General features: G+C 31.1%; 1 protein-coding gene across 1 annotated transcript in view; it reads left to right on the top strand.

Moving 5' to 3' along the window:
• The window catches only part of LOC143044873 (uncharacterized), a 40,340-nt gene that overhangs the window by 10,851 nt on the left and 16,163 nt on the right, over nucleotides 1-13,326 (top strand). Inside the window, exons 7-15 of the mRNA XM_076217094.1 lie at nucleotides 948-1,108; nucleotides 3,786-3,987; nucleotides 4,867-4,979; nucleotides 5,562-5,676; nucleotides 6,746-6,949; nucleotides 7,769-7,816; nucleotides 7,978-8,160; nucleotides 10,217-10,369; nucleotides 11,022-11,225. Coding sequence (XP_076073209.1) covers nucleotides 948-1,108; nucleotides 3,786-3,987; nucleotides 4,867-4,979; nucleotides 5,562-5,676; nucleotides 6,746-6,949; nucleotides 7,769-7,816; nucleotides 7,978-8,160; nucleotides 10,217-10,369; nucleotides 11,022-11,225 — 1,383 coding nt within the window. The remainder of the gene's footprint in view (nucleotides 1-947; nucleotides 1,109-3,785; nucleotides 3,988-4,866; nucleotides 4,980-5,561; nucleotides 5,677-6,745; nucleotides 6,950-7,768; nucleotides 7,817-7,977; nucleotides 8,161-10,216; nucleotides 10,370-11,021; nucleotides 11,226-13,326) is intronic.

Consider the following 13,326-nt stretch of genomic DNA (forward strand, 5'->3'; position numbering starts at 1 on the left):
GTACACAGTATCATTAATAAAATCATGGTTGTAAAGTTGATGCTTAATATTTCCGGATTTACCATCTGGAACGCTAAATTTAAGGCATGTTCTAGCCATAAGGTATTAACAGTCAAGCGGTGGGCCATTTCAATGCCTGCAATGTTTTTTCCACAAACATATTCATATACTAAGTATTTGTTATATGTATGATATAAGCACCTTATATACATTAGTTTTACCAGAGACATATAAATTGTATCATATATCTCTGGTTTTACTCATAAATATAATTATGGCTTTTCTGCATTTTGCTTTGACGAAATTCGACCCAATGTACATTGTAATTCTATAAAAGATAAGATTTTATGATTTATTCTGTTCTGCTAAAAAATGATGTGTTGTTTGAAAGAAATTTTGCGGGAAAAAGTACTTGGACAAAATACCATACACCATCGGTACATGTACCCTGTAAGAACATATAGATGCTAAGCAGAATGTGCATCATCATCTTTAAAAAAATAAGTACATGATTCTATTTTTATTTATTTGCTTAACAACATTGTAACAGTATTCATCAAATATTACTTGTTACAAAAACCATAAAGACTCCAAGCCGCTTCTCTTGACGTATCCTGCTACCCTCTACTACCTGCCCAGGGAATAATCATCTGATTAGATTTATTGACATATATATATATACATTTTGTTAAGTCAATACTAGAATAATACGAGACAATTGTTCATTGATTATGCATATGTTAATTGTTAGTAAAATTGGACTAATTATAGTATGTCTATTAATATTGGTCTACTCTCTATAGAAAAGGGAGTAGTGCCTGATTCTTGACCTTATATTTTTACATTCATTTAATTTGAATCGTATTTCATCAGCATCCTCCTGATGGTTCTCAATTTATAAATATTGTTTTACAGCATCTAAACTTATTAACCATATGTATTTGTAGGCCTCAGGAACAGCAGATGCAAAAACAATTGCATCACTTGTTGACGTGAGGAACTGCTCGAACTGGGACAAAGAACAATGGAATTTGACCATGAAATACTCGCCTGATATTCTAGACATGGACTGTCTAAAAATAGCACCACCTGACGTCATGGTTGATAAGTGAGTTTACCAATATTTTACTTACACCTTATAAATTAAAAAGTAATTATTGTATAAATAGATGTTTTGATAATAAATCATTCAAAGAATTCATCTAAACACCGTGCGATCATTTCATGATGGCTTAAATAATATTAGTTGATAGCAACTTTAGTGAATAATTTTTTAATCTTCATAAAATTACATTTTAAAGTGAATGGACTTAAATATTGATATTATATTAAATCAAATCAAACTCATATATTAATTCTGTTACAATTAACAGCAAACACTTATACTATTATTTTATGTACTAAAATTAAAATACAATACATTGTGTATTGGCGTCCAGAAAACTTTAATGCAGATAACTAAAATTAATAAGACGAAAAAATAGAATTCTCTACTCGGTCTTATTTATTTCATTCATTCTTAGGTTACTTTGTGTTGCCACTGTTGGTTATTTCTACCGTTTTGCCCACGATTTAAGCGTTCCATGTTGTTGCTATGTTATTGTATGTTCATTAAATTTTGCTCAAAAATAAATTTAATGGTTACATTTATTATATACGCATAGAAATATATATATAACCATAGTACACTGATAACAAATGACCTACCCCTAGTTGTTAACCAGCATGTAATGTCTAGCGCAGCGAGAGTAATTGTCGTGTTTTCAAACGTGCTAAAAACTTGAAGCAGTCAAAAAGTTTATAACCTAGAGGTTTTTTTACGAATGTGCTATAGATGTCAGCTGAAATTGATTCCTTGGTCGATTGATATTTACGTTTTGAATTCCGACGATGTTTACAGTTACATGTATTGAGATTATATATATATAAAGTGATTAAAATTATAACACAATGTTGACTGCTGTATCCCTATTTTTGACATTTTGAACTATTATTTCTGTTCACACATCGTTGTCAATATAGTGGAATTTGATTCAACTATCATACTAGTGAGAGGTTTAGCTACCTCTAAAACCAGGTTTAATACCATTTTTTACATGAGAAAATGCCTGTACCATGTCAGGAATATGTCAGTTGTTATCAATTTTTTTGATGTGTTTCAGCGTTTGATTTTGCCATTTGATTAGGGGCTTTCCTTTTGAATTTTCCTCGGAGTTCAGTTCGTTACTTATTTTGATATATCTTTAAAAACTACTGTATATATATACAAATGTTGGAGAGTCAAGGCTCTAAGTGTTCCCTCTCATTGTAAAACTAGATACATGTACGTTTTTTAATATTATTTTAAAAAGTTCTGTCTCACTATAATAATAGGTGAAGATCTCTACATATTTTCATTAACAACGTTATGTGTTGTTGCCTGTTTTGTTACGATCTGATTCCTCTAATACAATGGTTGATAAGTTAGTATAAACATATTGATAAACACCATAAATAGTTTAAAAAATCATAATTGTATAAATAGACGTTATGCTAATGAATTATAAGAAGAATTAAACTAAGCACCTCTATTATATCATGATGACATTATGTTTAATCAGGTTTATTGAATTGAAGTATTTTATCGCAATATAATTACACTTTCAATTAAATGGACTTCTTTGTCATTGTAGACCCATTGGTGGCCTTAGGCTGTTGTCTTCTCTATGGTCGAGTTGTTGTTCCTTTGACACATTCACCCTTTCCATTCTCAATTTTATTCTATACAAAACGTATTAATTGAAATATCAAATACCTATCAATTTATATACACGTAGAAGTTAATGCCTAAATAAATAATTCTCCTCATTAGAATAAGAGATTTTTTTTTTTTAATTTGGGGTTTTGGTGGGAATGATCTGCATAAAGAGGTTTAGTTTTCTTTCTAATTTATACAATCGGTCAAGGAATCAGATTTACAAATGACTTGAACATTAAGCAATGACTTGGGGTTAAATGCGTCATATCCTTGTATTGGGTATTGCATGACGCAATTGCAAATATAACTCAACTCCGGATGTTACAACAATTAGGATGACGTTTAACGCTACTAGAGCAAGAACGGCTTACTTCTCTGGAAAATCTAGTGTTTGCTTTAGTGTGTGTGTGTTTTTTTTAATGGTTCGATGGACATTACTTTTCTTTTTAACTTCTTCTCTGGTCATTGTGGCTAACCGTTTTTATTTTTCGTCTTGTCATAATATAATTGGGGTTGAAGATCTAAAATTCGTATCACTAATTATGAAAATTATTAAAAAAAAGCAAGTAGTAAACTTATACTAACCACACGCAGACACTTTGAATTATTACAATTTATAATAAAAAGATATCTATCATGTAAATCATTAGGTAGTCATCAAATTTCTGTGACTTTTAGGCTTTAACCTCTTTATTTTTTTCTATGGTGAAATTTTACTTCAGATATGAAAAAAATCGGTAAAAAAAGAGTGTTTTGAGTACCTCACGCTTTTTGTTAATAGTAAAACAATCCATAAGTTTCACGTAAACATCGAGATTATGAGTTAAAATTCTACACGTGGCATATTCGCTCGACTCCTACATGTATCTTTATTCACTACTATTGTCAGTTTCCAAACTGAAGATATGTGGTTTTCTCCGGTTACTCCAGTTCCCTTCACCAATTAAACGGATCGTGCAGAAATACCACAATAGTGCTAAAAAAAGTGGCATTAAACACAAATAAATTGATCAATCCAATCAATTCAAAATGTATTTATCTTTTGTAGCATCGATAGCTTAGCCCAACACTGTCACAAACTTGACAAACGTGAAATCAACATTCTTGCAAACATTACAACTTCAAAAATGTTAGACGATAAAAGAAAAGGAACTCCAGTATCTTCTGACGAAAAGGACAAACTAGCAGATCTTTTATCTTTCTGTGGAGCTGATCCCGCCATAATGGGTGACCTTATGGATAAATCAGAGGTAAATACATATATCATAGATTATCAAGGCAAGAGTGTCAACTATTGTAGACTAGACTCAAAGTTTATAATCATTAAACGCAAAAATGTGTGTCTATTTGAAACAATTGCTATAGGTCAATTTGGCACACCTTTTATAAAGTTATGAACATAGGTTTAAAGTTTCAATATAGTGTTAACTTGGCAATATTCAAATGATAATTCTAATGCAATTAGTTTGTATCAATGGTTCTGATTGGATGACAGTTAGCGTAAAATTCTCTATCTCCTTGTCTGTTACTAAGGTAGCCGACATTTTGAATTGCTGAATGTATTGACATGTAATTTCTACAATAATAAAGCCATAAAACTCACATGTTACACCTAAAAATCCTCTTTTTATCAAATTTTATTACATTCTGAAGCGGCACAGAAGCCAGAAAACGCCCGGTGTTTATGTTTGACGCCGGAAGCATACCTATGACGTCACCTAGTGTAGGGACCAAAGAAGATAACATATTTTCGCGGAATTTTCTTTAATGAAGATTTTACACTGAAATAATGATTGAAATTTAATTATGAAGTTGTTTTGCATTAGAATAGAGATAACTGTATTGTATGTGAAGCTTTTCGGACGTCCATCGGTAGTTTTACTGTCGCAAATACCCGTTTACCTGTCTCCGCCACGCGTCGCCAGGTAAACTAAATTTGCGACAGTAAAACTACCGATGGACGTCCTTAAAGCTTCAATTACAATACAGTTATCTCTTAAATGATATAGGATGGCTTGCATTTGCAATTCTGGAATGTTAATAGATTTTTTTACACATCTAAAACAACAAGAACAACACAAATTAAAAATGTTGTACACAATTTATGAGGTTTTTTATATTTTTTGTAGATGTTGTCTAAAGTTGACTACAGCAAAACTGATACAAAGGAAGGCATAAAGTTCATGAAAGAAGTTTTAGAAACTGTTGATCCGAAAGACTTAACAAAAGACCAGATTGTAAAGTAAATAAATTGTAATATTCTGTTTAGTCATCGATAAGGATTTCTAGTTACAATAAAAACACATCTTCAAGTTTAACAATAGTTCAACACAACTAAGTGAGACAACAGCATTTTTCTTTTTTAAATAGTCGAAAAACGTAGGTAGAACTTAAAAAAAAGAAAAGCCATTTTTACCAGCTTCAGGTTGACTATAAATGTGGAAAAGATCGTGTCTTAAATTTGTTGGGTTCCGTTCAAAAACTATAAAGGAAACAATTACATTAATGCTTACATTGGCATTGGCAAATCAATCTGATTTCAGAAATTAGTAACGATTTTTACTTTGAAAATGACAATGTAAATTTTAATACAGAGTCATATTTGAACACCATTTACCTCAAGTAAATAGTCACATGATAATCAAGTTTTGTACAATTATTCAAAAATACCTGCAATGTATCAACTTCCAAGCAAGGACCGAAGCTCATAAACTCGGCAATCAACGCAGGACTTCGGGAATGTCCGGAGAGCCGACAACCTTGCTTCGGAAGTTGTCAATGTATGTCAATGTATGTCAATTTATAAGATTCAGTTATTTTACAGTTCATTCAAGATGATGGTTTACAACAGAAGTTTACTAGCAGAGCTTGACACTACCGAACTTGAAAACGCTGTTTGTGAGATATGTGATAAAGCTGATGACTTTGACAGTGCTGATGTATGTATTAAAACGAATCATCCTTGTAATACTTATATGCTGAAATTGTCAAAGCTAAGCGTGATACCATTACAATTAACACTTTATGGAAGTAATACATGTAGCATGTGTAATGCTTTAAAATTTCCTTGAATATGGGATTTTGATAAAGCTGGTATATGTATTAAAACTACGAATCCTGATCATCATTATAGGTTAAAAGTTTTAAAGGGGCACTAGCTGTCAAATTCATCTTCACCGATTTTAATCAAATTCTCATATTTGATTTATAACAATGTAAAACATTTATCCAAACCATCAAAAGTCTAAAATAAACAATTAACAAGGCACAGGCATGAAAATACAGAGCTTCGTTTCGTGTGTATTTTAGTCTTGGCGCCATCTAATTAATTATCGAGTTGACTTCTAAAGTCATCCGATGACCATATAAGCGATGTAAACATAAATATAGATATAAATATATTAAGCCAACTCGTGCTGTTGGATTATTTTAGGTCTATTTAGTTTCATATTATAGATGAAAAATACATGTTTATCATCGTTTTTACCTGTATAAGATTTTTTTTTGTGGATCGAACCAGTCAATCAAATGATTCACCTTTGTTTCACTTCCAATGTTAACATTCTTTATTTTTAAATAACTTTACACATACAATTCACGTGTTATCCATCTAAAGCTAAGGGGTCAAATTGAAGTTCACAGGAATACGCATACAACGAGGTCGATTGATTCACTTGCAAGTGAATAATTCACAATCAATTTTATTTTTTTATTTTAGCTTATTTTGACAAAATTGAACCTTAATGGCTGCTAAAATCGAATTATTATTTCACTATTTAAAATTTTTTCAAAAAAATTATATATTAGATTATTTATATATCTCGTAGCTAGTGTCCCTTTAAAAGCTAAGCGGGATACAATTTTATTAGGAATACACGCTTTTAAATTACCTTAGGTGATTTTACAACATGGTAAAATGTTTTTCTTAATTTTTAACAATTAACAATTAAACAACAAAATTTTTACAACACCACTGCCATCTTTGAGTTTGAAACTTTTTACTTTCAGCTTGCAAAACTAGCAGATGTTGTTTTAAAACGTGTACCAAGCTTAGCTGACCCTTCAACATACGACGATGCTACCATCGACTGCATTGGACCTCTGATTCAATTTTTACCCATGCAATCCTTTGATAATATCCCCTCTGCTGCCATGGAAAGTGCAATCTCAGGTGGTAAAATGAAGAATGTTACGGTTACATCAAAGTCAATGGTGAGTTACAGATTTGATATTACATTGCGTGTTTCAAGATATGTTTGAAAGTTTATATACAAGTGCCACAAGTTTCTCAAAATCTGCATGTTCCATAGAACACCTTCATTTTTGGTAGGGTTCATTTTGCTCAATCTTATATTGTCTGTATTGTGGTTAGTAGACGGTTACGTTTCTTATATTGTCTGTATTGTGGTTAGTAGACGGTTACGTTTCTTTACTTTTCGTGTTTTGTTTTATTTGGCTATGGGTTTCTTTGTTTTAGTTGAACTTAAATATATGCTTAATGAAGTCTCCTTGGTTAAGTCTGCCTCTTTTGATCTGATTATATATATATAGAAAAATTAAGTAGATATTTAATGCTGTAAAGAAATCATATTATGGTCTTTAAAGAAAATGAAATATAAGATATTATAAATCGTCATTTTTTAAAGAAAGTATGGAACTGTGTTCACTTACTATTTGTTTCATAACCGGGTCTCAATGGCGTTCTTTTTATCAATATATCCCTTTGATTTTTTTTACGTGAAACATGTGTATCATGGCGAAGAATTATCAATAAGATCCCTTATTGACATTTAAAACTCAAAAAGTCAAAATATAATAACATCGCTATGGCAAAAAAACTAAGTATGACGAAAAACAAACAATTTTGCTACACAAAGATTGAGCGACGCTAACAGTACAAAAACGGGGACAATCTAAGGTTATAGAAAGATAAGCAGATGCTGCTCCCCTAGTGTCTCCCATGATAAATATTAGAAGTTTGTATATTATTTTAATAAAAGCTCACAAATGTTTCCCCTTTTTATATTGTAGGGTAAAAAATTGCTGGAATCTGCAAAGACAGCTTTAGGAAAAACCAATGTAAGTAAACTCGTGTATTATAAACCAAAATTATTCTGTTTATTATCAAATAACAGTAAGTTGAATTTTCCATGATATAACTTGGAGTTAATACAATGTATTCACATTTGCGTTGTATGTAATCGTGTATATATTTATCAGTAATCATATCTTGTTTTAAGGGGGATTTTACTAGTGCTGACCTTGAGAAGCTTGGAACTAGTGTCGTTGCCATGGTTGCTACTGATTTAAAGAAGATACCCGATGCCTCATTTTCCGACAGTATCATTGAAATGTTTGCTGATAATATTATGAAAAGCGACGTGAGTCCACCAAAATCTATGATTGCGGCTCTAATGGAAAAAGTAAGTTTTTTAATGCTATATTTAAGGGGAGAAATATTATTAGTTAACCAGAAAAAGTATCGTACATGTATATCTAAATAAAAAAAGTTAATAGTTACATCTTAACTTTTATAGTTATCCCTTGGACTGCTACATGTATTTAAGATAATGCTATTGTTATCATTAGTCCGTGAAGGATAACATGAATTATTCGGTTAATTCGGTTTTATAGTCCGTTTTAAGACTATCCACTGCGATAAATTATCATGTACTTTCATACTTTTCACTTGTAGTCAATTGAGTTCAGTTAGGCCAAATAAAAATATATGTGTGGTTCCAGTAACCCTACCGTCCCTACTTTTTCGGCTGAAAAATAGCCTACCCTAAAGATTTTATTGTCATTTTTCATTAAGGGACGACATCAAAAGTTCAATGAAGGATAAAAAACTTAATTCACATAGTTTTTTCACTGACCCCCACACCCCCCTCTTAACTTAATTTGGGAAAAATTGATTGAAAAAATAGGGATATACTGTGAAAGTACTTTAATTCGTGGGTATCAATTTTCGTGGTTTGAGCAATATTTACATGTTCGTGGGTTTTTAAATTCGTGGATTTTAGTTTAAAAAAAAAATTAAAAAAATTAAAGCCTTTAGACAAGAAGGTAACAAATAGTCTGGATTGAAGGAAATTGCAAAGTAAACATTGACCCGTGTAAATCCTAGTGACAACACTTATTAACCCAAGTTAAAGTGATCAACAGATTAAAGACCATCAAAGGTGTTAATTAGGCCATACACATGTCACCTAAAGAAAAAAGCAACATAAACAAATACTTTAAATGTATCTTAAATTGTCAAATGATTTTTATCATAATCAAGCCCAGCATGAAATTATTATTTCCCATATGTACGAAAACTATGAGGATATAAAATGAACACTTTATCATACTAGCATACCAATACCGGAAATCTGACTTTCATCGTCAAAAATACTTTTTTATGAGAATTAAAAGATCAAAAGTTGTACAGTTTAGATTATTAAAGATTAAATGAGTATTATCTTGCATGCAGGTATAGTTCTGTGACTGCTATTAAAGTATTCTCCGATAAGGCGTCATTCAATACATTCTTTCAATCATATCAGTAGTCAAACCTAAATGGGGATCTTTCTTGTCTTGATTTGGACAATGGTTGTTTCATTTCGTTGGACACTTAAATTCGTGGATAGAGTCATCCACGAAAACCACGAAAATAGGTACCCCACGAATAAAAGTACTTTTACAGTATGTAAAATCGATTTTAGATAAACAAAACTTGCAGCAATGTTGACCCCCAACCCCACCCCCAAACTATTTGATTTAAGTTTTTTATCCTACATCGATCTTTTGATGTCAACCCTAAGCACTGTTAAAGTCAGAATGTTGATCCCATAGACTCAATGTAAAAAAAAACATAAAATAAAAAAAAAATCCCTACCTACCTACCCTAACTTTTTTTCAGATGTAACTGGAACCACACATACTTTTTTATTTGGCCTTAGTCTTGTAAATGGACTGCTCAGTAGAGATCCTTTACTTGTTCACATCTACCTCTCACTGAATTATCTGAAAAGTTCCGGATAGTGGAAATTGTCAAGAAAATACTGAACTGACTTAACGAATGAACACGACTGAATAATTCATTGTTCACACTTTTCAGCCTATGTAAAGATCAAAATGACCGTTTATGACTATAAATCAATTACTAGCGTTGTATCTTGGGATGTTAAACATATGTACAGTAAATCCTTTTGTATCTTTAGTTGTCATTTTATTATGTTGTTAGAATTAAAAACAACAAGTTAATCACTGTGCTTTCTTATCCGTCAGACATCTTATCAATTCATTCATGGTTCTCACTTATCTGCATTTTTGTTACTTTGGAATATTTTTTGTCGACACATCGTATTTTTCAAAGGACTTATGTTGTGTTTCTAATGGAAAACTTATATATCCCCCTCAGTAGTGCTTATGTTTGACGATATGACAGAACACACATGAAAGTATTCTATTGTTCTTGTACTTCATAATTTGTAGGCTGCAGCTAGTGCAACAGGTGTAAAAGCTGCAATTGAAAGTGGTCTTGGCGATGATGTTCCAACAGAACTTCTGAAGAATGCAGATCTCTCAGATCTACCTGATATTACTGGAGAGTCATCTGAAGTTACCATTGAAGTGGATACAAAACGGGTGTGTAAACTCAAGAAACTAATATTTACAAGATCTTTGTTTTCTAAAGCAACAACTCTCGCTACCCCGCGACTTGGTTTTTGTTTTCTTATACCGTAGTGATGGTAGCTTTACTTTATATTTTACTTGCTAGACTGTATCGCATTTTCGCCAATTGACTTTTGATGTTTACATTTTTTTTATGCAAAATTGCTTTCATTTGCAAAGATTAGATATTCACATCACAAAGTAAAAATTGAATTGCATTCACTCTTTGTTTTTCTTAAACATGTTAAATGAGTTAAGAAATGTTAGGGTTATCGAGAACAAAAATAATTGACAAATTATAGTATCTCGATTTGTGAAGTGGAGTGGTAATACAATTGTTTTTAGTTTGTTTGAAATTATATACATGTTTTTTACTTACATCTGGGCAGGTTTCGTCTTTGTCACGAACTTCGTGCTTGCTCATTGCTAAAACAGTATAAGGTAATACGAGAAACACGTTTTATAAGATGGATTATCAAGACATTAATGTTTACCCTAACCTTGCTATTTTCGATGTGATTAATTTTAAAACAATTTTCAGTATTAAAAATGGGCCATATCTTAATGCTATTGTATATATTTTGAAGCAATATTGTTACAATATTTACTTTATCTGTTAATTTAGGCTAAAATCTTAGTTAAAAAAGTGAAAGATTCCATTGGCGACCTTGGAGGAGCCGATACCAACTTCACACTACAACGTCTGGCCAACATGGAGAAGATTGCATGTGGATTAACCGTAGCCGATATCAAAAATATTTCTAGAGATGGTGAATGCGTCGATAAAATGAACGCTATTACAAAGTCACAGTGTATCGAAAAGGAACAGGTAAATGCTTCATAGTAACGATGAATTATCTCACACGATCAAGAAAATCATTTTAACTTCAATTGCAGAGTGTTTAGTAATTTTGATTTACCTAAAGGGATAGACCTCGGTTCAGGGAGATTAATCTTTTAATCAGTTACACATTTGTGGGTCAAGTTTCATCAATGTACTTTCAGCATTTACCTGAAACGGATTGAAAAATCTATGTTATCTAGAAGCTTAGAATATATTTATGAAAATGGTTGACACAAATGTACTGATGATTTCAGAGTTATTTTTCTTTACCTATGTCTACTCCATTAAACGTCCTATATAATTGGGGTCAGATTGATGTTATTGTTTTTTATTGTCGACGTGTTTGTTATGTTTTGCTGTACGCATTTTTCAAAACATACACCTTTCTTATATATGCATATGTACACCAACAGTGCTTTTCTTCTTACACATGTGTTCTATTATTCGAATGACGCATATTTTATTCTGTTTTGTTCTGTAATGTCTTACAAGTAGATAGATAAAAGTTCGGTGTATATATATGTTGATTGCATCTATAATATTATATTTTGTAACCCTGATATAAATGTAGGGCTGCCTTTTACCTTGATTTACACATAAAACCATACAATAATAATTCGTTTGGAAATAATTCTTGAAACATGAAACACCGAATTCCAGATGTTGGTCAACCTCGAGTTTAGTGTTGTCATTTAGGTTCAGTTGTATTTTTGTTTTTGTTTTATTTATATTAACAATATTCCTGTTATTTCTCATGGCATTTGGTATAAACTTACATGGTTTTGTACTGAGAACAAAGTAAATTTAATAAGTAATAATTATTCAATTAAATATATATTCGCATTGCCAGTAGTCAAAGCTGGTAATGGATTATATCGGGTAAGTTGAAATTAACAAATGAACAAAGGACAATTCAGGAAAATTGTCTGCTATAATAATGGATTCATTTGTAATGGCGATCGTATAACTCTTGAAGTGCTGATAATTGAATGAATAAAATCTTGAAAGATCTGTTTATCCGACAATAACTCTGATCATAATAATAATTTGTTTACAGTAAAGGAACATTAACATTGATCAATTTGTGTCTAAAATAAATAAATAACAATTTAAGTAAAGACTAGACTTGTTCATTTATGTAAACAAAACTGTGATCCTTATATAACCTTTATGTTCTGGACACGAGCTTAACTAGGTGTGATATGCATGCACCGTACACATGTATTGCATACTATATCGCTGATCTAAACAGTAACATTCACGTTCAGGAATGGAATTACAATTTATGTTTTTAAAAGTAAATCTTCAAACATCTTTTTATTCTTTTCCTGTCTTTGCATGGTAGAAAAATATATCAGAAACATAAATAATTAGTTGATCTTTATTAACACCCGCATTTTATAAAAAAAAAATTAAGCTGTTCAAATCTCAACTGATGGAAAAAAAATATACGACACGATTATCTGATTTATTGGATACAAAGTGAAGCTTTTCACAAAATGGTACATATCTACAATAAATAATTGCTTTTTTGCTTTCTAATCCATTATAAATGTTAAAAGTATAATTGCAATTTGACATTTTTTCCTTGAATTTTTAGAGTATATATCTATTTAACATCATTTCTCTTGACGTAAGCATGGTAAGATTGTAAAATCTCTCAATATTGGTAAAACCTGATCAACTGATTATAAAACATTATATCTTTTAATAATTACATTAGATGTATGTTTCACTATAATACGTTATTCTGATTGGCTAACTGCACATCACATGTTATTCCTTAAGCAATTGCATTACTCAATAAAAAAATTCATTTATGATAACACGAGGTCCCACAATAAAGTGCACAAGTAAATTAAATAAAAAACTGATAAAATTCGTGTTTTCATGATCCTAGCTAAAAAATGTAATTATAAGTATTGAATGCTTCATTTTGTAACTTCATAGGGTTGTAAAGCGTTGACCGTGCGCACATTTTTAGAATGAAGCGCTTCCGCGCTTCATACAAAATGTACTTCGGTCAACGCTTTTACACCCCAATGAAGTTACAAAAAGAAGCATTCAATTCTTAAACATACCTCAA

Source organism: Mytilus galloprovincialis, chromosome 9 (assembly GCF_965363235.1).
Source record: "Mytilus galloprovincialis chromosome 9, xbMytGall1.hap1.1, whole genome shotgun sequence".
Lineage (NCBI taxonomy): Eukaryota > Metazoa > Mollusca > Bivalvia > Mytilida > Mytilidae > Mytilus > Mytilus galloprovincialis.